General features: G+C 45.6%; 1 protein-coding gene across 1 annotated transcript in view; it reads left to right on the forward strand.

Moving 5' to 3' along the window:
* RFTN1 (raftlin, lipid raft linker 1) overlaps positions 1-26,969 on the forward strand; it is a gene marked incomplete at its 3' end in the record, with an annotated part of 204,880 nt that overhangs the window by 11,840 nt on the left and 166,071 nt on the right. The window contains exon 2 of the mRNA XM_080715947.1: positions 5,921-6,073. Coding sequence (XP_080572073.1) covers positions 5,929-6,073 — 145 coding nt within the window. The 5' untranslated portion in view covers positions 5,921-5,928. The remainder of the gene's footprint in view (positions 1-5,920; positions 6,074-26,969) is intronic.

Below are 26,969 nucleotides of genomic sequence, written 5' to 3' on the forward strand. Positions count from 1 at the left end.
TAATGTTTTCAGCTGTGGAAATAATGTGTGCTCAAAAACGACAACTTGAAAATGTCACCCATGGTCTTGTGACTCAGAGGAACGGTCTTAACTTGTGGTCTATGCCCTGCTAGTTCATACAGGATGTGGATTTCCTACGTAAATACAACACAGGCACTTTAAAAAGTTGGTACCATACAATAATACTGTTTTAAACAGATTGTTCTTTATACTTGGCATTGGACCACGGATGCTTTCAACGGGTGGATTTTAGTTATCCTTGGGTTTCTTAAACTATATTTGCAGGATATCAGAATTTGACACTAAATGAATAGTTGACTGAGTTTTCATTTACATTTCCGGATGGAGGGAGATGTTGCTATGCAAAGACTTCTTAATTAGGATTATCAGTTCTTACTTTGAGTGACTGAATGATGTAATAAACACGTTTGAGACTTCAGATATGGAATTTGACTGTAGAAATAAAAAGTCAGCTTGCCAGCGGATCCAGCATCATTTCATATAATGACTCCATCTCTGGTTGCTTGTCATGAGCTGTTGGCATTTGTTAAAATTAGCTTTACAGGCTGCCGCAGATTAGTGGCAAGTGTGGTAAATGAGGGCTCACTCTTAATGAAACTAATTTGTATTTGAAAATATAACTACATGTATTGCCCCCATTATTTAAATGTGTACATGCTTAGATGATAATAATAATAAATTTTTAAGATGAGGCTTTTATAAACTCTTGAGTAATCTCATTCGAAGGAGATCCTTTTTTTTTTTTTTTGGTGGTGGTACTGGGGTTCCTGGAAGCCCTTCTACCTACGGGCTACACTCCCAGACCTATTTTTACATTTTTATTTGGAAACAGGGTCTCCTAAGCCAGTACGCGCGGCTGGCTTTGAACCTGCGCGATCCTCCTGTCTCTGCCTCCCAAGCGCGGGGATTACAAGTGTGCGCCACCACGCCCGGCCGAAGGAGATCCTTTTGAGGTGATTTTCCAGTGTCTTATGGACATCTTGGGAAGCATTACAGAAACAAATTAGAAATACTTTTAAAATAATAATTTTAACATTTTAACACTTCAAATAACAAGAGACACTGTCTCCTTGCTGTTCAGCTCCATCTGAAGCCACGTCCATGGTGACATGCTGTTTCCTATAACAATTTTTTTTCCTGAATGTCTGGTGCTCTGTCCAGACTTCTAGAATAGCCAGCCTCACTGTGCCACGGGTATCTTCAGGTCGTCTGTCCCCCTTTCATCTGTGACCTCCATGAGGGCAGTGTTTGACCTTCCTAGTTTTTATGTTCGCTGGTTGAGTGCCCGACTCAGCAAATGTTAAATGTGTGTCGAAAGAAGGGATGGATGAGCTTGGAAGATGAGTTCCCTCCCTTGTGGAGCTGTTAGCTTCTACATGAAGCTTGTCCACCATGTACCAAAGATACAGCCCACTTCAGCTGTCATTCAGAAAGAATTGATTCCCCAGGATGTCGCTGGTGAGGGATGTTTGCTTCCTGGCCATTTGCAATGTCTTAGATCCTCTCCTTGCAGTTAGAGTCTCAGAACATTCCTCGGGTTTCCTTCTTTTCCTCCCTAGAAAGCATCTCGTTCCTAATTATTCTTAAGCAATTTCTGCTGGAGAGCTAGATGTATATTTTATCTGTTTTCACCATAGGCCTGGGGGAAAGACTGCTTCTTTTCCTTCTACTCCAAAAACCTATTGGGAGGTCCTTCTTGGTCCTTCAGTGCTAGGGAGACACATGCATGCAGTTGCAGGGATGTCTCTTGAGAAGACAAAGACATAAAAAGAAAACCAAACTCATGTACAACTTGCCCATCAAGCTAATCCAGCCATCAGTTCACACAAAACAAGTAGTCTGATTTACTTTAGGTGTCAATGTGAGGTGACCATAGAGATTTGGAGAGTGAGCTATCGGAGTTTGATGGACCATAGGTAAAGTACTGGGGAGTACAAGACACATATGATTTTTAGCATGTGTCCTTTATTAAAAAAACAAACAAACAAACAAGAAACAGTGGAAGGAGAAATAGCCAGTGAATATCATGGCTGCTCCTACATCCCTCTGGTGCCCCCGTGTCCAAGCGTGGGCAGGAGGTGGAGACCTAGTTTGTCAGTCTCTCAAGGGTCTTTTAGCTAGTCCATTGGTCCCACCAGGTCTCCAGTGGTGGCAGCAGCTGGCCACCGTACATGCATAAAGAGCATATATAAGCATTGCTTATATACAGAGCCCCTTCCCCTACCATCGTACCCCAAGCCCCACTCCTAGGCATTTGCTCTAGAGTGAAAACCTATGCCCACATATTTAAAAAAAAGTGTAAACGTTTATAATCAACCCAAACTGGAAACAACCACAGCATTCTTTCAAGGGTGAGTGTCTAAGCCAGGACCCCTACATGCAGCCCAGCCTCACTTGATACTTAACCAAGAGATGGAAGGCCTTGGTGATTTTGAGTGAATTTGGTCCATTAGTTACATAGTATGTAAATGCACCACTCCCAAGCCTAGAGGCTTAAAACCCCAATGCCTTCTTTTGCTCAGGAGTCTGCAGTTTGGGCAGGGCCTGCTGGACACAGCTTGTCACAGCTACACATGGTGTTACGTGATGTCTTCTGAGGCAGAAGATCTTCTCCTTGGTGGCTAGCTGGCAAGATGGTGGGCAGGTTGGTGCTGGCTACACGGTGTGTGGGTTCCCCTGCCCATGGGCCTCTTTTGGAAGCTGCTTGAGCTTCCTCATGGCATGGTGGCTGGATTCTAAGAGCAGGCATCCCAAGAAAGTGGATGCTCCCAGTTTTTTAAAACTTGAGTCCAGAAACTGGTACTCTGTCATGTTGTTTCAGAGCAGTTTCAGAGCCTCTGGGGAGGTGGTATCTAACCAAGCTCTCAAAGGGAGGAGTGTCAATGGATTTTGGAACTACATCTAGAAACCTTCTCATTTGCCATTTACCTTTTGCCTTTCTAGAAGGCAAACCGAGAGAGATGTGCTTCTGTGGCAACACTCTCTGTTTGTGTGAGGGATGTGCAGCCATGCAGACTTTAGTCTTTTTCTGATTTTGGAATATTTGCATAGAGTTTACCAGTTGAGCATCCCTTCCCACCAGTCTTAACAATCTGAATTCTGAAATTCTCTGAAATCTTAAGTTTTTTTGAGCACTGACTCTCAAAGGTTTTGGATTTTGGAACATTTCCTTCTGATTTTGGACTTTTGGATTAGGACGCTCAACCAGTATTATCAGCTTCCAAAATGTAGCTCTTCTGGTAGAGATGTGTGTTGGATCTCATGGTGGTCCTCCTGCCGTTGCCCTGAGGAGCAATGAAATGGAGCTTCTTTTAGTCTGCTCTTGGTTGTGAGTACAGTCGGCCCTCACGGTGACATGCTTGTTCAGACACTTCACTGATCGCTCGTCCCTCTTTGCCTTACTGTTCTGTGGAGCGTTCTGACGGATGATGGACACAATCACTGTTGAGTGAGTGAGGCATGTGTGAGAGCCGGCTGGCCCTGGCTCACCAGAGCTGACGGCATCTCTTCTCAAGCCTGTGTCAGCGACGTCACCTTGATCGTTGGAGATCTGGGTGTTTACATGGCAGAGAGTGGCAAATGCTGCGTATCAGGGTTTTCCCTTTCTCAGGGAGCCAGCTGACCAGCAGGCCATCAGTTAAATGGACTGCAGCTTCTCCCAGGCTTGGGATTGCCATTTCTCTCTTTAAGGTGTATGTTGAGGAACAGAAAAAAAAATTAATCTTAATCTATGCCGGTATATAGAGATTTAACTTTTATAGTTATACCTATCATGTCCTATTTAAGAAAAAAAGGGGGGGCGTGCTTACGATGGAACTCAGGGTTGGTGATGCAAGGCAGGTGCTCCACTGCCGAACTCCACCTCCAGTCTAAGAAACCTCTGTCCCCATCTCCATGTTTCTGTATATGACTAGCTTCTCATGATCAGTTTTAAAATATTCTACTCTGGTTCACTTTTCCCTACTAATGCAGCCCTGCCGGGAGGGTTGTAAAGGATTGTAAAGCTCAGGAGAGGAGAAGTAGGAACTTCAGTGCAGCCCATGCTCCACTCAGAAGCCACAGTGGGACAGGGCTGCCTTCCTCAGGGGAGGGCACCAGTGGGCAGCAGAGGCCCTGGCGCTCTGTCTTAGCCCTTCACCTTTACACCAGGCTGCCCTCTATCCACGTCTTTGCTCTTGCTGGGCTCTTGCTTCTTCTCTACACAATCAAATCCGTGTAGCACAGCTAGTCTTCTGTTATCATAAAATGTCCCACCTCTTCCACCAGCTCCATCCCCTTGAGGGCAGAGAATAAATACCCACTGGTGCTCATCCATAGTCGGCTGGTGGGAAATCTGCCGAAATGAGTGGCCTGGTGAGCCTTTGGGTGCTTTGCAACCCTGGCCTGGTGGACACGATGCCCATCTCACCATGGTTATCCGTTCCCAGCACCCAGGACTCCCCCTGTCCGTTTCCTTTCTGCCTCTCCCCAGCAGAGGCCAGTCGGCTGGCTTCTTGGCAGTTAAATATGCAGTCTCTGTAGGCATCAGCTATTATATCTGCAGAACTACAGAGTATTTTACAAGTAATCAGTCCATGCAGACTGCACATAAATCATGTCTGCGCTGGCCCTTTGGACACTAATGTTCCCTTATTAAGGCATAAGTAAGCCTTCCTGTTCTCATCCATTCTTTCTGACTTTTTTTAATTGCTGCAAAGTCTAGCCCGGTTGTCACTGCTCCACCCACCTCCGTCCACTCCCCTGCCCGCGCGGCTGTTTTGAGGTTCAGTTTGTTTTTTCTAGAACTTGCCAAATTGCCTTAGGAAGCTGGGTACCTTATGAATGAATCGAGCCAAAGGAAATTCTTATCTCTGAAAGGAAGCCGTTGCTGTGTTTCTGTGTGTGATGTTCTTGGCCAGTTAATATTTTCATGAAATACGTTCCGATGGCAGCCCTGGTACCCCAGAGAGAAGGGAAGTATCGCTCACGCTCAGTCCACAAAAGGAAAATCTCTCCTGCCGAGGTCTGGGGAGTGAAGAAAAAGTCATTTCATGAATGTCATTCTGCCTAAATAAACAGAGAGCCTTCATTGTTTCGAATTCCTTGAAAGAGAAGCCCTGCCCACCCTGATATGCACATTATTTTAACATTTCCCCATTTTCTTTTGAAATAGAAGCTGTAGATCTTCCCTCTAATGCACACGGGTGTCTGCTTCCCATCTCTCTGGCCCTGCTATTAATGTCCAGTCAGTTTTCATTTTGGTCTGAAATGACTCTTAAGAGCGGGGAAGCAAAACTATTATTTCTTGCGGTTTGGGCTAAAAAAGAGAAGGGGGACTTTTAGACAAGACCCATAAAAATATCGCCATTTACTTTTAGAGATGTTTTATGAATACAAATTCCTGTCTAAGTAATTACTGTCGAGGGTAGAAAGGACTCTAGAGTTTAGAAATTGTAACAGCAACTTATTATTCTCTCTTATTGGCTGCAGGGAAGGTGACATCTTTTGTTCTGCAGACGGACTGACACCATAATGCATGGTATTGCTTTTTAGGTCCCATTTTTTTAATCATGTGTACAGATTATAGTGAAACTGTGCCGCTCTGAGGTATTATTTTCCTCAGATAGGAGCAAAAAGATATAAAACAGGTATGCTTTGGGTGTCATTTAAAAATCGCAGAATGGCTGGTAATGGCATCCTAATTGAAGGAGACAGTAGCCTGGGTACTGGGTGAAGTCCTCTGTGTTCAGGACCTGTATTAAATTACACTCTTGATTTCATACAGGCTGAGGTCCTTGATGCCCTTCAGGAAAGTTAGGGGTCTTTTATGCTATGGTGTTTACAAACGACATTTCTGGACAAATACATTACACACAAAACAAAACAAAAAGCAACCTTTTTCTTTTTCTTTTGTGGACAGCTGCTAAAATGGGTTGCGGATTGAACAAGTTGGAGAAACGGGATGAGAAACGACCTGGGAATATTTATTCAACTTTGAAGAGGCCTCAGGTGGAGACCAAGGTAGATGTGGCCTATGAATACCGCTTCCTGGAATTTACGACCCTGAGCGCAGGTGAGTACCCCAGCCCCGCTTCCCCCTGACCTGGAGGGCTGGACCCAGCCCTGTTCCTGGTGAGGTCTCTGTCTGGGTAGAAGAGGAAAAGTGAGTGCGGCGGGGAGGGTGAAGAACCAGAAAGGGGCAGGGCCATCTAAAGGGACCAGCTTACAGAAATCCCGATTTTTAGATAAAACCTTTCACTTTTTAAAATATAGCAGCTAATTAAAATTATGACAAAGTAGATCCATCTTTGAACCAAGCACAATACATGAATAGGCTGACTTTGTTCCGTGGTCTCGCCAGTTTGCAGACTCTAGTAGCAAGCCCCACAGGAAAGGAAGGTTTGCCTTATCTCCTTGTACCAGTCTTCCCTTCTGCCCAAGTTCACCTTCCCGTGGTCACCTGCTTGTCCATCTGGACTCGGCTTTGGCACACCGGGGCCAGAAGGAGTCTGGGCCACTTACTACAACCAGTGTCCAAGGTCTGAGGAAGCAGGGAATGGCCCTGGGGTGACTGGTACCTAATGGTCCAGGTTATCATCCCAGAGTCCCTGCTGAGCCTGGGCTGTGTGGAGTTAGGCTGGTGCTGGGCCGGGAGGGAGGGTCACAGGCACCGTCCTGGTTTCTGGTGAGAGAAAGAAAAGTCAAATGCATCGGGGAGAAAGAGCTCATCAAGTTATAATCATCAGTCAAATGATAGATAAAATGTATATTTGGAAGAAGGAAGATAGTACTTTTTCTTTGTTGTTGTTGTTGTTGTTGTTTTGTTTTTGTACTGGGGTGGAACCCAGGGGCATTCTACCTATGAGCTCCACCTCCCCAGCCCCCCTCCCCCCTTTGTTTTATTCTTTATTTTGAAACAGGGGCTGACTGAGTTGCAGAGGGCCTCACTAAGTAGCTGAGGCTGTCCGCAAACCGCAGTCCTCCTGTCTCAGCCTCCGGAATGCTGGGATTACAAGCGTGCGCCACCACGCCCGGCTAGTACACTTCCTTTTGAGTCCCAGGAAGTTCAGAGTGAAACTTGGGCACTGTAAATAAAAGATAGCTTAAAACACCATTTCCCTGAGCTTTGGAGAGTATTTTAGGCTTCTGTGAACACAGAGGAGAATGAACATAGAGGGGAAAGCCCTCATAGGTGTGGGTTTTGTCTTGGCTCTGCTTTGGAGTCACTCAGCAAGACCGTAAGCCTCTCAGGCCCCGGTGTCCCCATCCACAAAAGGAGCACGAGTGTGTCCACATCACAGGGCAGCTGTGAAGGGTAGAGGAGGGGATGTCTGTGAAGCTCTCAGCAGCATGCGGCACACACTAGGGGCTTCCAGTATTCCTCCTCGTCCTCCTCCTTTTCTTCCTCTTCCTCCTCTTCTCTTCCTCTTCTCCTCCTCTTCTTCTCCTCGTCCTCCTTGTCCTCTTCCTCCGCCTCTTCTCCTCCTCCTCTTCCTCCTCTTCATCCTCCTCGTCCTCTTCCTCCACCTCTTCTCCTCCTCCTCGTCCTCCTCCTTTTGTTCCTCTTCTTCCTCTTCTCCTCTTCTCTTCCTCCTCCTTGTCCTCTTCCTCCGCCTCTTCTCCTCCTCCTCTTCCTCCTCTTCATCCTCCTCGTCCTCTTCCTCCACCTCTTCTCCTCCTCCTCGTCCTCCTCCTTTTGTTCCTCTTCTTCCTCTTCTCCTCTTCTCTTCCTCCTCCTTGTCCTCTTCCTCCGCCTCTTCTCCTCCTCCTCTTCCTCCTCTTCATCCTCCTCGTCCTCTTCCTCCACCTCTTCTCCTCCTCCTCGTCCTCCTCCTTTTGTTCCTCTTCTTCCTCTTCTCCTCTTCTCTTCCTCCTCCTTGTCCTCTTCCTCCGCCTCTTCTCCTCCTCCTCTTCCTCCTCTTCATCCTCCTCGTCCTCTTCCTCCACCTCTTCTCCTCCTCCTCTTCCTCCTCTCTCCTCTTCCTCCTTTTGTTCCTCTTCCTCCTCTTCTCCTCCTTGTCCTCCTCGTCCTCCTCGTCCTCTTCCTCCACCTCTTCCTTGACTACCATTCCTGTTGCCACCATCTCAATGTGGAGAGAAGTGGGCAGCTGGGCAGTTTCAGGGCCATCTGTGCACCCCTCCAAGTCACCAAAACCAATCAGGATCTTCCTCACCAAACTGCTTCCTTCTGATGCCCTTTAGAACAATGTCAGGCCGGGCGTGGTGGCGCACGCTTGTAATCCCCGCGCTTGGGAGGCAGAGACAGGAGGATCGCACAGGTTCTAAGCCAGCGTGGCTGGCTTTGGAGACCCTGTTTCCAAAAATAAAATAGGTCTGGGAGTGTAGCCCGGAGATAGACGGGCTTCCAGGAACCCCAGTACCACCACCAATAATAATAATAATAATAATAATAATAATAATAATAATAATAATATAATAAAATAAAAAAGAACAATGTCAGCACCTTTGTCTTACACAGCCAGACCTGGCGTCTTAGTCCCCTGTGACCTCTGCTTCTCCTTGCCCACAGTTAGGTCTCATTACTCCAGTCTGTGAACACCATGTCTGAAAATACTGCTCACTTAACTAATGTAACACAAAGTGATTTGGAACATTGGATCATCCATTTATTTGGTCAGTGACTATTGAATGCCTATGCCATCCTGGGCAATGACAGATGATTTAGAAAAAAGCAAAAGATAATATAGGGAAAAGGACTGGAGGGAAAGTCCTCCATCAAAAATACTAAGATGATCATTTGGGAGGCTGAGACCAGAGGGTCGCAGTTCAAGGACAGCCTCAGTTACTTAGTGAGGCCCTCCGCAACTCAGTGAGACTCTGTTTCAAAATAAAGAATAAAAAATTGGGCAGTGGGTATAGCTCGGAGGTCAAATGCCCCTGGGTTTCATTCCCAGACCCGAAAAAAAAAATACTAAGATGATAAATATTGAGTGTTACCCTGTTGGGTCATGGGGAATTCTTTTTCTCTCCTATATCTTTTGAGTCTTGACTATTGTTTATTTTATTTTATTTTATTTTATTTTTGCGGGTCTGTGGATGGAACCCAGGGGCATTTGATCTCTGAGCTATATCCCTTGCCCTATTTTTTATTCTTTATTTTGAAACAGGGTCTCACTGAGTTGCAAAGGGCCTCACTAAGTAGCTGAGGCTGTCCGTGAACCGCGATCCTCCGGTCTCAGCCTCTCAAATTTTGGGATTACAAGCTTGCGCCACCACACCTGGCTCTATTGTTCCTTTTCTAAGTTAAGAAGAGTGACTTAGCTCACAATAGAGTTCCGTGAACACGTATCATTCTTTGCTTACTATGCAGATCGTTTCCCTAACCTTCTCATTATTTCCGTTTTCTTCTGTTCATGGAAGCATCTGCCCTGCATCTCTGTGCCATGCTATCATTGATTGCATCATCTTATTTTTTCTTGTTTATAAAATGGAACACGTGCCCATTATATTGATCTAGGACAACGCTGGGGGAAATCCCATTTGGCTTCTCTCCCTGCTTCCTTTCCATTCCTCTCGGGATCACTCAGCTGCTCTGCTCAGAGCCCTCCTGTGGCTCCCCTCGCGTGTCCCCAGGAACATCAGCTTCCTTCTAACCTTATTCTCCTGCTGCTTGTCTTCTGTGTTCTGCTTCTTTGGCCTCCTGCTTTCTGGAACCTCCTGGCTTCCCCAGGGCTCTTGTGCTGCCTTCAAGTCCTCTCCAGAGATCCCCTCGCCTCACTTTCTTAAACCCCTTCTCACTGAAGCTTTTCCTGACCATCTGTTTGAAGTTTCCGTCTCTTTCCCGTCTTGAGTTCCTCCATAGCACTTTTTGCCATCTCAGGCACTTTATATTTTGCTTCCTTGTTTGCTGTCTGCCTTCCTCCATGAAAGGTAGAATGCCTTCCCATGAGGGCAGAGATGGAGTCTGTTTATTCTCGGATCTACTTTCAGTGCTTGGGACAGTGCCTGGCACTTAGTAGTTAATTGATAAATATTTGTTGAATGGATCCTCAACATGTATTTTTGCATCCTACTTTTCTGCGACTTAACTTTCCGTAGGGAGGCATGCACCCTGTCATCCGTTGCTCTGAGAGCATGATTTAATGGCTATATGTGATTTAATCATGCAGTGTGCTATAATTTATTTAGCAGTCTCCTCTTATTGGACATTTAAGTTATTTTGGGCTTTGGGCTATTATAAATAATGTTGTGATAAGCAATGTTGTACATAAATCTTTGTGTACATTTCTGATTATTTCCTCAGGAATTGCCAAGTTGAAGGATGCGAATGTCAGGACTCTTGATAAATTGCCAAATTGCCCTCTAGACAGGGCTTGTTTGTGTAAGACACACATCTGATCATGCTCAACTCTGGCAGGTTCCCTGGGCAGATGAAGCTGAAGCTTAAGCGGGCGCCCAGGGCTTTCTGCAGCTTGGCTCTGCCCTTTGTAGACTCTTGCCTGCTCATCCCCCGGGGAACATGTGCCATGGCTGTAGCCTGGCCTGCTCCCTCAGGACCCTGCGATCCCAGCTTCCCTGCTCCTTGGGGACCTTGTGATCCCAGCTTCCGTGTTCCTTGGGGACTCTGCGATCCCAGCTTCCCTGCAAGGCCCCCACCCGTCACTGACTGCTAGAATCCCACCCACCTGGAATCGTTCCTTCTTGACATCTCCCCTCAGACATACTGTCTTCTGCATGCCTGTAGTTTGTCAATACTAACTTGTGACACTTTCCTTACATCATCTATTAAGCCAATTTGTGTTTCCTTCAGGGTAAATACTAAGCCTCATTCATCTTTGTGCTCTTCTGTGTTTACACTTTTTAGCTGAGAAGAGCCATCCTAGTAGTTGGGTCTGAGTACACCTAGGAGTATGGGAGACGTTGCCTGATTCCCTTACTCATTCCCCTGGCAGCATCTCCAGCTTTTCTTTTTTCTTTTTTCTTTTTTCTTTTTACTTTTTTTTTTTTTTTTTTTTTGCAGTACTGGGGATGGAACCCAATACTCAGGTCTATTTTTTAATTCTCTATTTTGAAACAGGGTCTCACTGAGTTGCAAAGGGCCTCACTAAGTAGCCGAGGCTGGCCACGAACTGCGATCTTCCTGTCTCAGCCTCCCGAGTGCTGGGATTACAGGTGTGCGTCACCACGCCCGGCTCCAGCTTTTCTAATGAGCTCATTCTCCAATTTCTGTAGTGGAGTTAACATCGTTGCAGGCTTGCTGTGTGCCAAGTTCTGAGATGGGAAATTCTATTCCTGATCTCATTTTTTCCTAACTTTTCCTCCAACGTTATTGAAGTGAAATTCAATGCACTCCGTTGCAGGTATTTAAAGTGTTCAGAGTCATGGAACATATCACCACACCAACATACAGAATGTTTAAAGTCCCTTGTGTTCTTGTGTCCTTTTTCCAACTGTCCGTCTTTCCAGCCCTTCATCCTCAGACTGTTTTGCTTTCTCTTTTACTTTCTCCATCACTAATTATATTTTCTAGAATTATTTATAAATGGACGCACACAGTCTCACCCTCTGCACTCACCTGGCTTACTCATTTGGAGAGGCATCTATGTTGTGTGTGCATCCCTACCGTATGGCTGAGCAGGAGTCCACGCATACCACTTTGTTCCTCCACTCGTCTGTTGATGGACATTCAGATAGTTTTCAGTTTGGAGCCATTACAAATTAAGTTGCTGCACTTGCTCATCCCTGCAGGGCTTCTTATGTTATTTACCTTGCAGTAGCCCAGTGAGCTATATGGGTATGCTCGATCCTTCTTGCAGATGAGGAAACAGAGAAGTAGAGTAACTTGCCCAAAGATGCGACATCTCTAGATCTACTTGAAAAATGCCCGAGGAGTAGGCGTTAATATCAGCCAGAACAATGCTTGTTAGAAACTGGTGCTATCATATACAGAAGAGCATATAAGCGTATTTCTTTTCTGTAAGGTTTTGGCATCATCTTTCATAGGAAAATTTTAAGTGGTATTTCATATGCTTGTTTTTCATAGAGAGGATGCCCGTGTGACTCTTGAGCAAATACAAGTTGGGGACAAGGCACTGGCCCACATCCACCTTGTGGCTTTGGCAAGAAGGGGACCGTGTGCAGCACCTTTATGAGACACAGACACAGGCTGGGAGTTAACATGGCTTTGTGTGTCCCTTGATTAAAGCTCAGTGCCATTGTGGATGATATTGGAACATGCAACCTCACTTGTAGGGTTGGCAGAGGCAAAAAGCAGCAGGAATCTCACAGCGAGGTGAATAAGCTGCCAAAAGAATCTCAATTCTGGGTGATTTGATTGGGTCTTAAATTTTCAATTAAGTCTGGTCACCGAGGGATGAACCTGCCCTTTGATGGGCTTCATCGCAGACGGAGACCCATAAAGCATCGCAATCTCTGCAAAACGGTGCCTCATTGTTCCTTTTATGTGTGTGTTTTGCCAGCTTCTCTGTGCCAGGCCACTCTAATGCCACTTGAAAGCTACCTGTGTTGGCCCTGTGAAAATCCACTGCGTTTTGTACATTTTGTGCTGAGGACAGTTGGCAGTGAGTAATCTTTGTGTCAAGGCCAGGGCCCAGGAACTCGGGCCTTGCTTGAACTGTCTGGTACCGTACAGGATTACACATTTAAAGAGCCACATGGCTCTTTAAAATAAAATCAGGAATTAAAATTAAATGAAATTAAAAACTCAGTTCCTCCATCACACTAGCCACATTTCAAGTGCTCAGTAGCCACCTGAGTTCGGTGCCTGCCATATTGGACAATGCAGAGAGAGAACATTTCCATCCTACCAGAAAGTTCTATGGGGCAGCACTGTTCGGTGTTTAAGGGAGGAAAACTTGGTTCCAGATCATAAATAGCATTTCTAACTCAGAATAATGTATCATTTTATCACATATGTTTGCCCTTGGGTTTATGGCAACCATAAATGAACAATGATTCATGGATTCCATATATATTCTCTCCAAGGTTGACCATGGGTCAGACCATGTGTTCTGGAGACTTAGGGGTGAGCCAGACAGATGTTCTCAGTGGCCTTAGTCAGCTTGGGCTATTGTGACACCGTACCACACACTGGGTGACTTAAACAACAGATGTTTATTTTCTCACAGCTCTGGAGACTAGAGATGGAGACGCTGCCATGGTTGGGTCCCAGCCAAGGCTCGTTCCTGGCTTGCAGATAGCAGCCCTCTTACTATGCCCTTTCATGGTGGAGAAGGAAACTGAGAGGGGGTAGGGGAAGGGAGGGAGAAAGAAAACCAGAGCACCTTGGCCTTGTGTCTCATTAGGACACTAATCCTGGTGGATTAGCGCCCCGCATTTATGAGCACTTTTTTACTTAATTTCTTAGCTCAAACACAGTCACATTGCAAGTAGAGCTTCAACATAGAAATTTGGGGTGACATAATTTAATTTATAGCACTAATTGGTTCTGCTACTCTTGATTGGTTCAACCTCTCTTACAGAGGAAGAACCTGAGGTAGAATGATGGTGGCAGAGGGGCCAGTGACAGCCCCAGTGCCGATGGAGAGGAAGAAGCTTGAGACCTACAGGTGTATCAGGAGTTGGCCAGGCAAAGATGGGCAAGAAGAAGAGGGCGGAAGACAAATGACAAAAGGTCTTAGGTGTTGGGCTGAGGAGTCTGGGCTCTTTCAAGAGCACTGGAGGTGGGGAGAGGGTGAATGATATGATCAAATTGGAATTCTAGAAATATCTCTCCGAGTTTAAGATAAGAAGGCTGGAAGGTGCAAGAGTAGGAAAGGGAAAACCATGTGGAAGTCATTGTAGTCATGAGGCAAGGTAAAGGTGGCCTCAGCCGAGATAGTGGCACAGGATAAGAGATAAGAGAAGTGCGTGAGTCTAGAGAGATCCGAGGTGGTCCTAGAAACTGCCTTGAGGGAGAGGGAGTGGGGAGTAGAGAGTAGAGGAGGTGGGTTTGCTGGCACCTGGGTGGGTGGCATGAATGTTGTGCAGAGCCTCTGATTCTGCCCTGAGCATTTTCAAATAATATTTTCAGTTATCCAAGCCGTCCCGAGAGCTAGAGGGAAGGCATTTATTTATTTTTACTTATTTATTTTCAGATTAGGATGTTGCTTTGATAGGTAGTAAGTGGTAAGTGGGACCAGAATCCTGAGTTTTCACGCTCTGCACACAGACTTTGACCCCTGCCTGTGAGAGCTAAGTGCTAACCTGTGAGTCCTGCTGTGTGGTGTCTCAGAACAAATGTATTGCGGTGGAATCTGTCTACAGTGAAATGTGTTCATATTAGGGGCATAGGTTGATGAATTTTGGTAAATATCAACCTCTGCAGACCCACCGCCGAGCTCTAGATAAAGAACTTCCCTATCATCTTGGAAAACTTCAGCAGAGTCCCTACCCCAGACTACTGTGATTTTTCCTTTGGCTTCTTTCTGAATAACATATAAATGGAATCATCCAGCATGTATTATTTTGTGTCTGGTTTATTTTAACTCAGTGTGACGTCGCTGTGACTCCTCCATGCTGCCGTGGGTATCAAAAGCCCACTCCCTTTTGTTTCTGCCTAATTCCATTGTTTAGCTGCATCACAACTTGTCTATCCTCTCCCATTGGACACTTGGGCTATTTCCAGTTTGGGGCTGTTATGAAAAAAGTTGCTGTGAACATTTGTGAACAAGTTTTGGATGAACATATGTTTTCATTTCTATTGAGTAAATATGTCAGGAGTGGAATTGTTGGGTGGTTCAGAGTTGTGGTTTAGATCTGGAATGTTCCTCAAAGGCCCATGCATTGAAGGCTTGGGGACCAAGGCAGCAATTTCACAGGCAGGGCTCTGGGAAGTGATCAGATCCTGAGGGCTCTGACCCCATGGGTGCATTAATCCGTTCGTGGGTTCATAGCTGATGGCTCTCGGAGGCGGTGGGAGCTTGAGGACGTAGGACGTTAGTGGGAGACATGAGTGATGGGGGTATGCCTTTGAAGGGTAGATCTGGTCCCTGGCCCCTTGCTCTCCCTGTTTCTGGGTATGGTGAGGTGAACACTTCGCTCCAGCATACCCTGCTCACCAGGATCTACTGTCTCATCCCAGGCCCAGAAACAACAGAACCCAATGAACATGGACTCAAACTTCTGAAACTATGAGCCAGAATAAATGTCTCCTTCCCTAAGTTGACTTTCTTGGACATTTTGTCACAGCGACACAAAGCTGACTAATACATACAGTAAATGTGTATTTATCTTTATAAGACACTGCCTAAGTGTTTTCCAACGCGATTGTACCATTTACATTTCTAACAGTAATGCATGTGAGTTAGCAGGTTATTTTTACATCTCATAATTAGAGCTATTATTTATTTGGCACTTGGTGTTGTATTAATCTCTTTTAAATACACTAACAACAGTCCTATGAGGTGAGTGGGGTCAGCTTCTTGGTATAGAAAAATACATCGAGAGGCTGAGTTTGGGGAGGTTATAAAAGTAACTTTGCTGCTGTAGTCCACCAAGCTGTGGAAGGTTCACAGAACATCCTCCTGTCGTTTTAAACACCAGAGCCTTCATTTGGGTTCCCTTGGAACCCGAGTCTCCTGCACACTGTTGTGGATTTAAACTAAATCAAAGCCTTTATGATCCATTGCCTGTCTTCTTTTTCTCCTTTTAAATTCTTGCCTAGAGCCGGGCGTGGTGGCGCACGCTTGTAATCCCTGCGCTTGGGAGGCTGAGACAGGAGGATCGCACAGTTCGAAGCCAGCCTCAGCTACTTAGTGAGGCTCTCAGCAACTTAGTGAGACCCTGTTTCCAAATAAAATATAAAAAAACAAGGTCTGGGAGTATAGCCCGGAGGTAGAAAGCCTCTGGATTCCACCCCCAGTACCACTTAAAAAAAAAAATTCTTGCCTATAAAACACTCCCATGACACACATTACAATTTCTAGTAGGATCAGGCCACATGGCCACATTTTTAAAATTCCCATTTTTGTGGTTTTCCTGTCTAAGGGGTCTAAAAGCGCTGACCTTTGGGATGTTTTCTTTGCCATTGTGCTGACCAGGCTCATACTTTCATACTTGAATTTTAGCTGCCAGCATGTTAGTCTTAAACTCTGTATATTAGTTTTGGGTGGTCGTGATAAGAACACAGTGTGACATTCACTACTCAAAACATGCATATTGTGCAATGAATCAAGGAAGGGTCCAATTTTTATTTAGTTTCTAGTCTGGGTAATTCTAGTTGTAAACACAACTCTGGAAGCAGCTGATAGTTGTTGTGTATTTAAGTTTTCTTCCATGTTTTCTTCATTAGCTGAAAAAAACACTAATCTGAAAATAGGTGTCACAATTAATATCATGTTCTGAAAAGAAGAAATTAAAGATTTTTTTTTTGGTTGTTGTTCGTTTGGTTTTTATTTTTGGCTAAGAATGTGAGTGCCTAATGGTCAGTTATAAATCCTGGCACGGTTAGCTCTTCTGATTTCAGGGGTTGTGAAGAAGGTGATAGGTTAGTTCCAAGGAATCTCTGCCAGAAGATAATGTTAGCCTCCAGAAGTCTTTAGAACTAATTAATCATTATCCTAAAGCCAGGCCCTCAAACTTGAATGTCAACACCTAGAGACTCACCCAGAAGCCTTGTTCAAACTCAGCTCCCAGCCCCAGCCTCAGTGTCTCTGGCTCAGTACCTCTGGAGCAAGGCCAGAGAATCTACATTTGTAACTAGTTTCAGGCCAGCTGGACATCACTTTTGGGAGCCTTAAAAGACCAGGTAGAGCTGGGCATCATGGCTCACGCCCATAATACCAATATCTGAGAGGTTGAGACAGGAAGATCGCAGATTCAAAGACAGCCTCTGCAACTTAGCAAGGCTCATAGGAATTTAGCAGAACCCTGTTTCAAATTGAAAAATTAAATAGAGCCGGGGGTGTAGCTCAGAGGTCGAATGTCCCTGGGTTCACTCCCAAGTACCACAAAAAACAAAGAGGCAGAAAGAGACCATGTGGAGTCCAGATTTCTTTCACGTGAATGAAGATGGTACAAATAAGAATACTGGTATGATCCTTTGTTTTTTTTTTGGTATAAAATAAACCCAGTAAGTACTACATCTCTCTTTATATATCATGGCCAGCATATCATTTATTTCCTTAAAGTGAGAGGGTAGACCATGGTCCCCCAGAATATTAATACAAGTTGATACCATGATTCTCAAATTTGCTTTAGAAATTCCCATGCCCAGGGGATGTGTGCCAGATCAATTAAGTTAATCTTGGAGAAGGGGCACAGCTATCAGTACTTTTAGAAACTACAGGTGATGCCAATTGGGGAGCCTGGTATAGTCGGTGATGTGAAATTCACCATGAAGACCAGCCACCCCAAGGACTAGGATTCTAGGGCAAATACTTAGAGGAGAAGATTTTCCTGGATCTCAAAGGAGAAGGAAGACCCAGGGGTGGTAGAGGAGGGTACAGCAAATGTAGTTCCTGGGTCAACTGCTGGGAGAGGAAGGTAAAGGCAGACAAGAGTGAGCTAATTAAAGGATGCTGGCTTTGCTGGTAGACAGTCCCAGAAGGTTTTAAGGTGCCCTGAGGAGATGGGGTATGTACAGCAAACAGCTGGGTTTCACATGCAGCTATGATGCAGGATACTCAAGTGAGAGGATGTTTTTGTTTGATGGGGAATTTGCTCCCCTTGGTCTAGCTCAGTGGTGCTCAAAGTTTGGTCCCCATAGTAGCAGTGGCTGGGAACTTGTCAGAATAGCAAACTCTTGGGCTGAGGATGTAGCTCAGTGGTGGAGCACTAGCCTAGTATGTGTGAGGCTCTGGGTTCAATCCCTAATACTTGAAAAAAAGAAAAAAAGAAAAATCCTTGGTCCCATTCCAGTCCTGCTGAATCACAAACTCTTAAGACAAGGGTTCCATAATCTGACACCCCCCTCGAGTGTTTCTACTGTTTTTAACGTTTTAAGATATTTTGAGAACAGCTGGGCTGGGAACCTAAACAGGCCTTTGTTTCCATGGCTCACCACAGTTAACTCTGACCGAGCTTCAGAAGCAGGCCTGTTGGCCAGGGCAGTCTGAGCCAGTATCTTCTCAGTTCTTTGTCTTAATTAGGTCCCCACCACCTCTGTTCCCTTTTCTACTCCTTCCCTTGTTCTCTGCCAGTTTGACCAAGCCCCATAGAAACGACATGGAGTTGACAATATAGAATAAGTGTGCGTGGACTTGGCTTAACTCTGTGATGTACCAGGACATTGCTAGGACTGACATCTGGCTGCAGGTGCCTGCAGGTGTTGGCCCCTCTTCACGGGGAAGCCCCACAATGAAAGCCAAGGGAACGGAGAGAAAGAATTGGGGAGAAGTGTAGTTATTTGAATTACTCTTGGAGGACTCTTGGTTTAAAGTGGATTTCACCATGGGGTTCCTTTAGATAGAGCCTCAAGGACCCTGAAGTGTTTGTTTTGCCATCCCTTAATGAGGTATTTATTACCTCTCTCTAAATATGATACCTGCCGCTTTGGAACATAACAAATTCATCCCTAACATGTGCAGCCCTTCAGCAGAACTGAGCACGAAGTTACTGGTATTGATGGCATTTTACTTAATTGTAGGTAAAAACAAACACATTTTGAAGCAAAATGTTAGAAGGTGCATGGGCCGAAGGAAGGTCTAAAGCATCTCTTGGTATTGTGGCTTAAGGCCAGAGGCCCATGGTCTGAGATGAGGGAGCTGACTTTCTATACCTCCAGGCCTTAAGCTCACTCTGGAGGGAGGCTCCTCCGGTTACAGCCCTTAATCTTCATGCCTCAAAAGCTGTTCTCCTCTGCCCTTGCAAGGGATCCCTGCAGGTGACCCACCATGAGGTGTTCACAGTCTTGGATGATGATAGTGGTACTTATTGCTGTTAGCGGTGCTAAGAGCCAAGGTGCCATGCACTGACTGTGCTTAGCTAAGTAAATTAACCCTCATAAAGATCTTGGTTTTACAAAGGAGGAAAAGTGGCCCGATGAGATTACCCAGTATGCCCACACTCCTGCAGCAAATATGCAACAGGATTTTACCCTTTTTAAAATCCTTTGCTCCTAGCCAGGCGTGGTGGTGCATGCGTGTAGTCCCAGCATTCAGGAGGATGAAAGGAGGATCCAGGTTCGCAGCCAGCCTCAGCTACTTCGTGAGGCCCTCTGCAACTGAGTGAGACCCTGTTTCAAAATAAAGAATAAAAAATAGGGCTGGGTGTATATCTCAGAGGTAGAATGGAACTGGGGTTCCATCCCCAATACCACACACACACACACACACACACACACACACACACACACATCCTTTGCTCCTAAACAGTGTGGACCGGATCAGAGGTCTCCCAGGTACAGCTTTGAGATTTGCAAGGCTCTGATGTGTCGTGAAAACCCTGGCTGTGACGGCTCTCCTTTGGATTGTGCCCCTCTAGGGAGAACTTACCTGTGCATTTCAGTGAATCAAAGGTAGTGGGGCCCAGCAGTGCCAGACAAAATAAAAAGAGCAGTGGGGGTATAAATAGCAACTCAGTGTTGTCTCGGGCTGTGTGGTTTGCAGCATGACTTCATGTATGTGAGTGAATGCTCACAGCTCCGGGGGTGCTGGTTTCTGCTTTGTTGGGGGGGGGTCACAGGGTGGTCCTGCCTGTGCAACTGCAGCTTACACCGAGCTCTGCCATCTCCACGTGGTCTGCGAGCCTCATCTTGCTGCTGCCTAGGGGCTCCGAGGGTTGAGAGCCACGTTAAGGTCACTTTTTCATGGTACCAAGGTCATGAATGTTGGTTACTAGCCCACTGGAATACAGTGCTGGATTTTCTTTGTTCCTGATTTCAACAGAGGGCTACATTTGACCTCTAGCTCCGATTTAGAAGGCCAAATAAAAATTTGGGCATGTGTCGGATGGCTGCCAGTCCCAGTTTTTGTAAACATGCCAAGATCAGAGCTTATCCTGTGTTGAACATAGACATCTCCTTTGCTGAAAATAGTGCATGTGTTGGGGCAGGGAAACATTTTTCTTTCCTAGAAAATCGCTCTTTGGTCCTCTAGGTAGCACTGACTTCTGTGAAACCATCTGTTCCCTCCCATATAATTTCCAGACTATTAGATTAAATAGTTTCTTCTGACCCACTTTTGGCTTCTGTTTCCTTTCACTGTTCATTAATAAAATGTGCAGCAGGGTTTTCATGGAGAGTGTGTGTATGTCTATTTATTTAATTTCAGATTGGGAAGAAGCAATTGTCAGGCACCATCGGGAATTTATTTAATTTTCTACCTGGGTTTCGGGGGTTTTTGTTGGTTTGTTTCCGGTTGCTGTCATTGCTAAGGGTTGGTTTTTGGTTTTCAGACTCATGCAAGGAAGTCAGCGGCATGAGTTACGGGTTGAGGCTCTGGTGGGGAGGTGTGCTAGAAACAGACCCTGTTTTTAAGCAGAATATGCAAAGAGTGGTAAGGAAATCCATTTCCATAAAACATGTCTCACAGCAGATAAATACGCTTGTACAGTTAGCAGGGGCCCTGTAAGCGGAACGAGATAATATGGGTGTCAGGCTTGAAGCCCTTCTGAGCAAAGCTGCTGTCTGCTCTCCTGTATGGTTGTTTTAGATGTTGCAACCGCATCTGCTATTAGTACTAATGTTGTTGTTACCTACACACGGAGGGAGTAATAAGATTAGATTTAAGGAAGGCCTCACATTCTTTGCATTCCTTCTTCATGCAAAAACTCTTCGTGCTCTTTTCCCAGCGACTCGAAATCCAAAGCAAGAAACAACATTCAGTCTTGTGGGAAAATAGGCTCAGGTGTGTGTGTGTGTGTGTGTGTGTGTGTGTGTGTGTGTGTGTGTGCGCGCGCGCGCATGCACGCGCGCGGGCGCACAACTCAAGTAGTAAATTTCAGCAGCTTAAGGCTGCCTTTAGTAAAATGCAATTCCTTAGTGATGACTGTTATCTGTCAAAGCAAAACCAAATTACTTTTCTGCAGGGATTCATAAAAGCAGCCTTGTGATAGGGATAATTTTTTAAAATCTAATTTGGTTAAAGTGGAACAGAAAATAAGTTAATGTCCTGTGCACCCTTACTAATTATCAGTACTGCTTCAAAGAATTTGCAGCAAGACGTTTTATTCAATTTCGTTGAGGTCCGGTGTTATTTTATAGTTGGACCAGATTTCCAAAGGAGACCCGTTGTCTGTGAGAGGTTTTAAGGGCAATTCTGGTGTGAAAAAGTAGGCGGTGACTTTGAGGTGCACGTCACGTCTTTAAGTCTAGAAACTCATTTCCTGACTTCTGTGTTTCAGATACGCTGTTCTTTGTTTACAGGTCAGATCTCCTGATAAATAAAAATTACCTAGGCAAGGAGTATTTTCTATACTTAGCAGCAGCTGAGACTTTCCCCCCCACACACATTCTCAGGACAAACGTGCTTTTCAAGTGCTTATGTATGATTTACCAGGAGGAGGATACATTAGTTTGACAGCGCCATTGAGCCCTGTTAAAAGGAAGGGGATTATTTTAGGCAGGCATCATGGGTATACGTTTAGAATTAATTTATAAGCATGAACACTGGATGGGACCATGAGGAATGTTGCTTTTTTTTTTTTTTTTTTTTTTTTTTGGTGTGTTAGGAATTAAACCAGGGATACTCTACTACTGAACTCAGGTCTGATACTCAGACCTTTTTGTTTGATTTTGAGATAGGGTCTCTCTACGTTGCTGAGGCTGGCCTTCAACTTTCGGTTCTCCTGCCTCAGCCTCCTGGCTGAATGTTACTTTGGACACATGTTAGACTGGTCACATTTTCCTAAGGGAGCTGATGCGTTTCTTGGGTAGATTTTGTTTAATGGAGGGAGCAGTCTTGTCTGGCTGGGTCATTCAACAGAATTGTCTTTGCTGATGGCCTATCTTTCTCAGGGTGCTGTGTTGAGAGTATGCTTTGGTGAACAAGATGGCAAGAAACAGAGTCTAACACATCCCACCGTGTTCTAGAGTGATTAATGTCCTAGTCCAGTGTCTGTTTTCCCTATACTGAAACCACCCCTGTTTGGGCACAGTCCTAGTAGGGTCTGTGTATTCTCTTGGAGAAGCAGCGACCTTTCCTCACATGCTTTCATCTTTGACCTGGTGTGCACGTCATGAACACCTGGAGATTAGTTCTATGTGGTGGGAAAAAGGAGGCCCTGCAAACCCTAAATCAAGTCTAATCTTTGGCCCACCAACTGAAGCTTAGAAAACCCCCAAATCAATGCCCACCAAAACCAGTGGCATGGTTCGTTGGCTGCTGATACTGTAGGCCGAGTTTTGGGGAGGCTTGATGGATGCACCAAAGGTGCTCGGCCCATGCAGCTTTGATGCCTCAGTGCATTATGATTCCTGGGTGAGAAACGGTTTCTGGCCAGAGTGAGTTTTTCAAACTTGTAACAGAAGACTAACAGCTGGGGCTGGGATGATGCCAGAAGGATGCGCTGGCGTGGAGTTTTTCAGGATTGCCTTGCTTTATCCCCCAGACCAGTGGCCCAACTGCTTTTCTTTTTACCACCATGTCTTGCCAATCTGAAAACTTGCCAGTCTGAAAAGACTCCCTTCCCCTTGAGTCTGGGTTGGACCTTGTGACTTGCTTCTGGTGAATAGAATACAGCAAACATGATGGCCTGTCACTTCAAAGACCCAGTTACAAACAGAAGATGGCTTCCATGTTGGGCTCTCTACTCTCTGGCTCACTTCCTCTGAGTGAAGCTGACTGCCATGGTCTTGTAGAGGGACTCGGGGCAGAGAACTGAGGGAGACCTCCTGTGAGCAGCCGGTGAGGAAGTGGGGCCTCCGTCCTCAGCCCTGGGGGAGCTGAGTCCACCACCAACCATCAGCACAAGCTCGGAAGTGGATCCTCGAGGTGACATTACCCCGGCGGATGGTGAGGCGGCTTCTGAGAGAGCTGGAGCCACAGGCCCCAGCTCAGTTGTACCGAGATTCCTGATTCACAGGAACTGTGAGGTAATGATTGTCCTTTTTGTGCTAATTTGTTAAACATCCGTGCAAAGGAACACGGGCTGTTAAAGTTAAAGGTATAAAGGTATGGCTTCTCTAGGGGAGGCGGCCTGTGGACCTGTCAAAAACACAGGCAGTTGAGCCAAACTGCCTGGTTTCAAGTTCTGGCTCTGCCACTTATTACCTGTATCACTTAGGTTCGCACTTAGCCTCTAGGTGCCTCACTTTCCTAGTCTGTAAGTGGAAAATAGAGTCCTGGCTTCCAGTCTCTACAGTCCAGGAAGATCAGCGAGAAATTATGTTCTTTTTCTTTTCTTTTCTTTTTCTTGGTGCTGGGGACTGAACCACGGGGCATTCTGCCTCTGAGCTACACCCTAAGCCCTGTCTTCTTTTTATTTTGAAACAGGGTCTCACTAAGTTGCAGAGGGCCTAAGTTGCTGAGGCTGGCCACAAACCTGCGATCCTCCTGTCTCAGCCTCCCAAGTACCGGAATTACAAGTGTGCTCCACCACACCCGTCTTAGAAATGAGTTTTAATTGGCCCAGTGCGTAGTCTCTGCCCCGGCAAGTATAAAAAAGAGGTGACCGTAGTAGTTTTTTCTCTGTCAAGCCTCTTAAACTCCCAGACCAGGTGGCTTCTGTTGGACTGAAGACAGTTTTTCAGAGAAAGGGGAAAGCTGTGAGTCTCCCACAGCCAACACGCGGTGCCTGGGAATGGCTGCACTGGCCTTCAAAGGCCTTAGCAAGAGTGAGCGCCACAGTGGTTTTCTGCTATGCCGGAAAGAAGCGAAGGCTACTGTGTTCTGCTTCCCACCCTTGCCATCTCCTTGACCCCAGGAAGACATCCAGAGCATCTCTAGTCCATGGTTCTGTTGAGCAGAGCTCGTTGCTCTCAAGACTAAGTTATATGTTTAAGAAAAGCTTTCTGCTTGGACCAATAGCTCTTCATAGTCTGGTCATAAGTGGCTAAGCCTGGCTGTATAAGTGTCGTGACATTTAAACGTTTTGATGAAATGCAAATGTCCTGTGGTTAGCCTTCCACAAGGCCCCAGCACTCATGTAAGTAAATGACCAGGAAGGAGTTGGAAGGGATGGGCAGCGGGTCCCTCCCTGGAGTTTGAGAACCCTTTTTTACAGATGCTAGTGTCTGCTCGCCACCTCAGGAGTGATGAGATTTGGCTCTTCCCACAGTCCTCAGTTTACTGTGAGCTGCTTACTTATAGATATGGTTTTATTCTTTCTTTCTTTTTTTTCTTCTTTCCTTCTTTCTTTTTTTTTCTTTTTTTCTTTTTTTTCTTTTTGGTACTGAGAATTGAACCTGGGGCATTTTACCTCTGAGCCACACCCCCAGACCTTTTGTTTGGTTTTGAAAATAGGGTCTCACTTGGTTGCTCAGATTCTCACTAAATTGCTGAGGCTGGTATTGAACCTGTGATCTTCCTCTCTTAGCCTCCCAAGTACTGGGATTACAGGTGTGCACTACCACACCTACTTCTTTTTTCCATAAATTTGGTTTCTCTAATTCAGTCCCTCTGCTCTAAAAATATCCATTAAGTTTTTTGCCTGTGGAAAAATATGAAATATTTTTTATAAAAATATAAATAAGAATCGAGGGGTTTTTTGCCCATGGGAAACACACACACACACACTCACAAATGACAGCGGGTCTCCTCAGGTTTTAAGTTTCTTGTGTGTACGTGCTGTTTTCACTTTATCTACTCTCTAGCAGGAAAATAAAATTGCATTCGATTGACATGGTCTCCTGCTGGGAACTGAAGACATATTACCCCCTTTCTGTGTGTTCCTAGTTGTGATGGAATAGTGGAAAATCCCCGGCAAACCTTAAACGAAATAGGCGCTGGTGATTTACCCAGTAGCAGGGAAGAATATAATAATTTACTCATTTTTCCCCATTAAAGAAACGGCACACGGGTTGAGGCAGCTGATGTGTGTGAACACGAGTGGGTTTTAATGGAGACGCCATTAATAATTTACCTTAATAGTGTAATAGTTGCCATTTTTGTGACCAAAAATTTGTTTCAACCCCTGCTTTATGGATGAAAAGTAGGATCAATTAATATTGAGTGATGACAGCCTTCCTGCGGAGAGAAAATGGGAAATCTTGGTGTCGTCATCTGCCTTGTGACTAAGAAATAGCTTTTCTTAATTGTACGGAACAGAGAAACCCAGGGGGATGTAATTCATTTCTCTCCAGCTTGCGATGCAAATTGAAAGTAAAGAAAAATAACCGCATGCCGGACGGGGACATGAACCTGACCGCTGAGCCATGTCTGACTTGGAGGATTGCTGGACGCCAGGGAGCAGCTTTCCCCGAGACGCAGGCTCTCCTTGGGCCTCGTCTGAACTCTTACCATTTTGTCTTTAGTTGTTGCTTACGGTATCCTCCAGTTATGATGTAAACTTCGCAAGGCTTTCCTTGTTCTGCACAGGGCCTCGGTGCCACAGCCCTTCACTGAGAGCCTGAACCCGTGCAATGTGAATGGAAAACCCCCACTATTCAGAGTACCTCTTTAAAACTTTGGGCACACCAGCCTTCATGAAGGGTGCGTTGAGTTCCTGCATGTGGCCATCTGAGTTGACCCCCTGCACGTGGTTTGCTACCATTGTTTTTATAAGGCAGAAATAATACATTTTTGCTGATGGCTAGAAGTCCCAGAATGCAACCATTCCCAGGCATTGGGACTTTGAACCGGACCTTCCGTGATTCGCTCTTCAAGAACCTGAACATGGCACGGCAGTGATCGCAGTTCCTTATTTGTTCAGTGTCTTTTCCCTTGCTAGATTTTATGTACATTGAGGATAGAGGCCATTTTTATCTTATTAATGTCTCCATCTTCAGAGCCAGGTGTGGTGACACACGCTTGTAATCCTAGTATTTGGGAGGCCGAGACAGGAGGATGGTGGTTTGGGGGACAGCCTCAGCTACTTAGTGAGGCCCCTTGCAACTCAGTGAGACCCTGTTTCAAAATAAAAAATGAAAAATAGGGCTGGGCATGTAGCTCGGAGGTAGAATGCCCCCGGGTTCCATCCCCAGTAACACACACACACACACACACACACACACACACACACATACATCTTCAGCATCTACCATGGACTTAGGGGAAACAAGTTTCTTAGGGGAAGAAGATCAGTACCTGCTGGAGATTGTCGCTGGCTGCTACCACCAGGATGAGGTAGGTGCTAGAAACAGGAAGAAGAGGCCTCCTCTCCCCTCTCCTACTGGAGAAATCTAGGTGGGATTATGCTGCGAAGGGAGGGGGCAGTTTAGCCCCAGCCCCTCCATATAATGAGAACCTTGATGGGTGGATTTGCAACTGAAGACAGCAACTAACCAACCAGCACAGCCCACCCCAGCAGATCTGCAGCCTGAGCCCAGCCTTCTGCACAGCCATAACATCGAATACCACACAGTGTGTTCTGCAGCTGTGTGTGGTGTCCTCTTAGGAGAAGACATAAAGTCCCAGTTGGCATGGTGTCCATCCCTGGGTGGCATGATAAGCCTTTTGGTTCAGTCTGAAGGACACAGACTGTTCCGGTGGGACTGGTGGAACAAGAGAAATTAGTGTTGCTCAGGAGTAGAGACCATGATGTGGGGATGGCCTTTGCTCTCAGCCAGCATTGCATGTAGCCGGGGTTACTACCCGGTAGAATGATGTAGGGAGCTAAATCCTCAGTGGGCGTCTGTTTGTCTGTCTGTCTGTCTGTCTGTCTTTCTTTCTCAGTTTAGTTTTCTATTGATGGTCACTCTTGGAAATAACAAGAGACATTCCAGTGACTCTCTTGGGTCCAGGTATACTGTTCCCTCTCCCCACTCTATGGAAGAAATCCAGTTTTACCTTGGAAATTGGGATTGTTCACCCCAGCCGGTATGGCAGTCACCTTCTTTGCTTTTTATTTCATGCATAATCTAAAATGTCTCGTTTGTAATCCAAAATGACCAAGGGACAAGTTCAACGTGACTGTCCCAAAAGCATAACTATGTCTCTTGGAGAAATCAT

Source organism: Muscardinus avellanarius (assembly GCF_963383645.1).
Source record: "Muscardinus avellanarius genome assembly, chromosome: 18".
NCBI lineage: Eukaryota > Metazoa > Chordata > Mammalia > Rodentia > Gliridae > Muscardinus > Muscardinus avellanarius.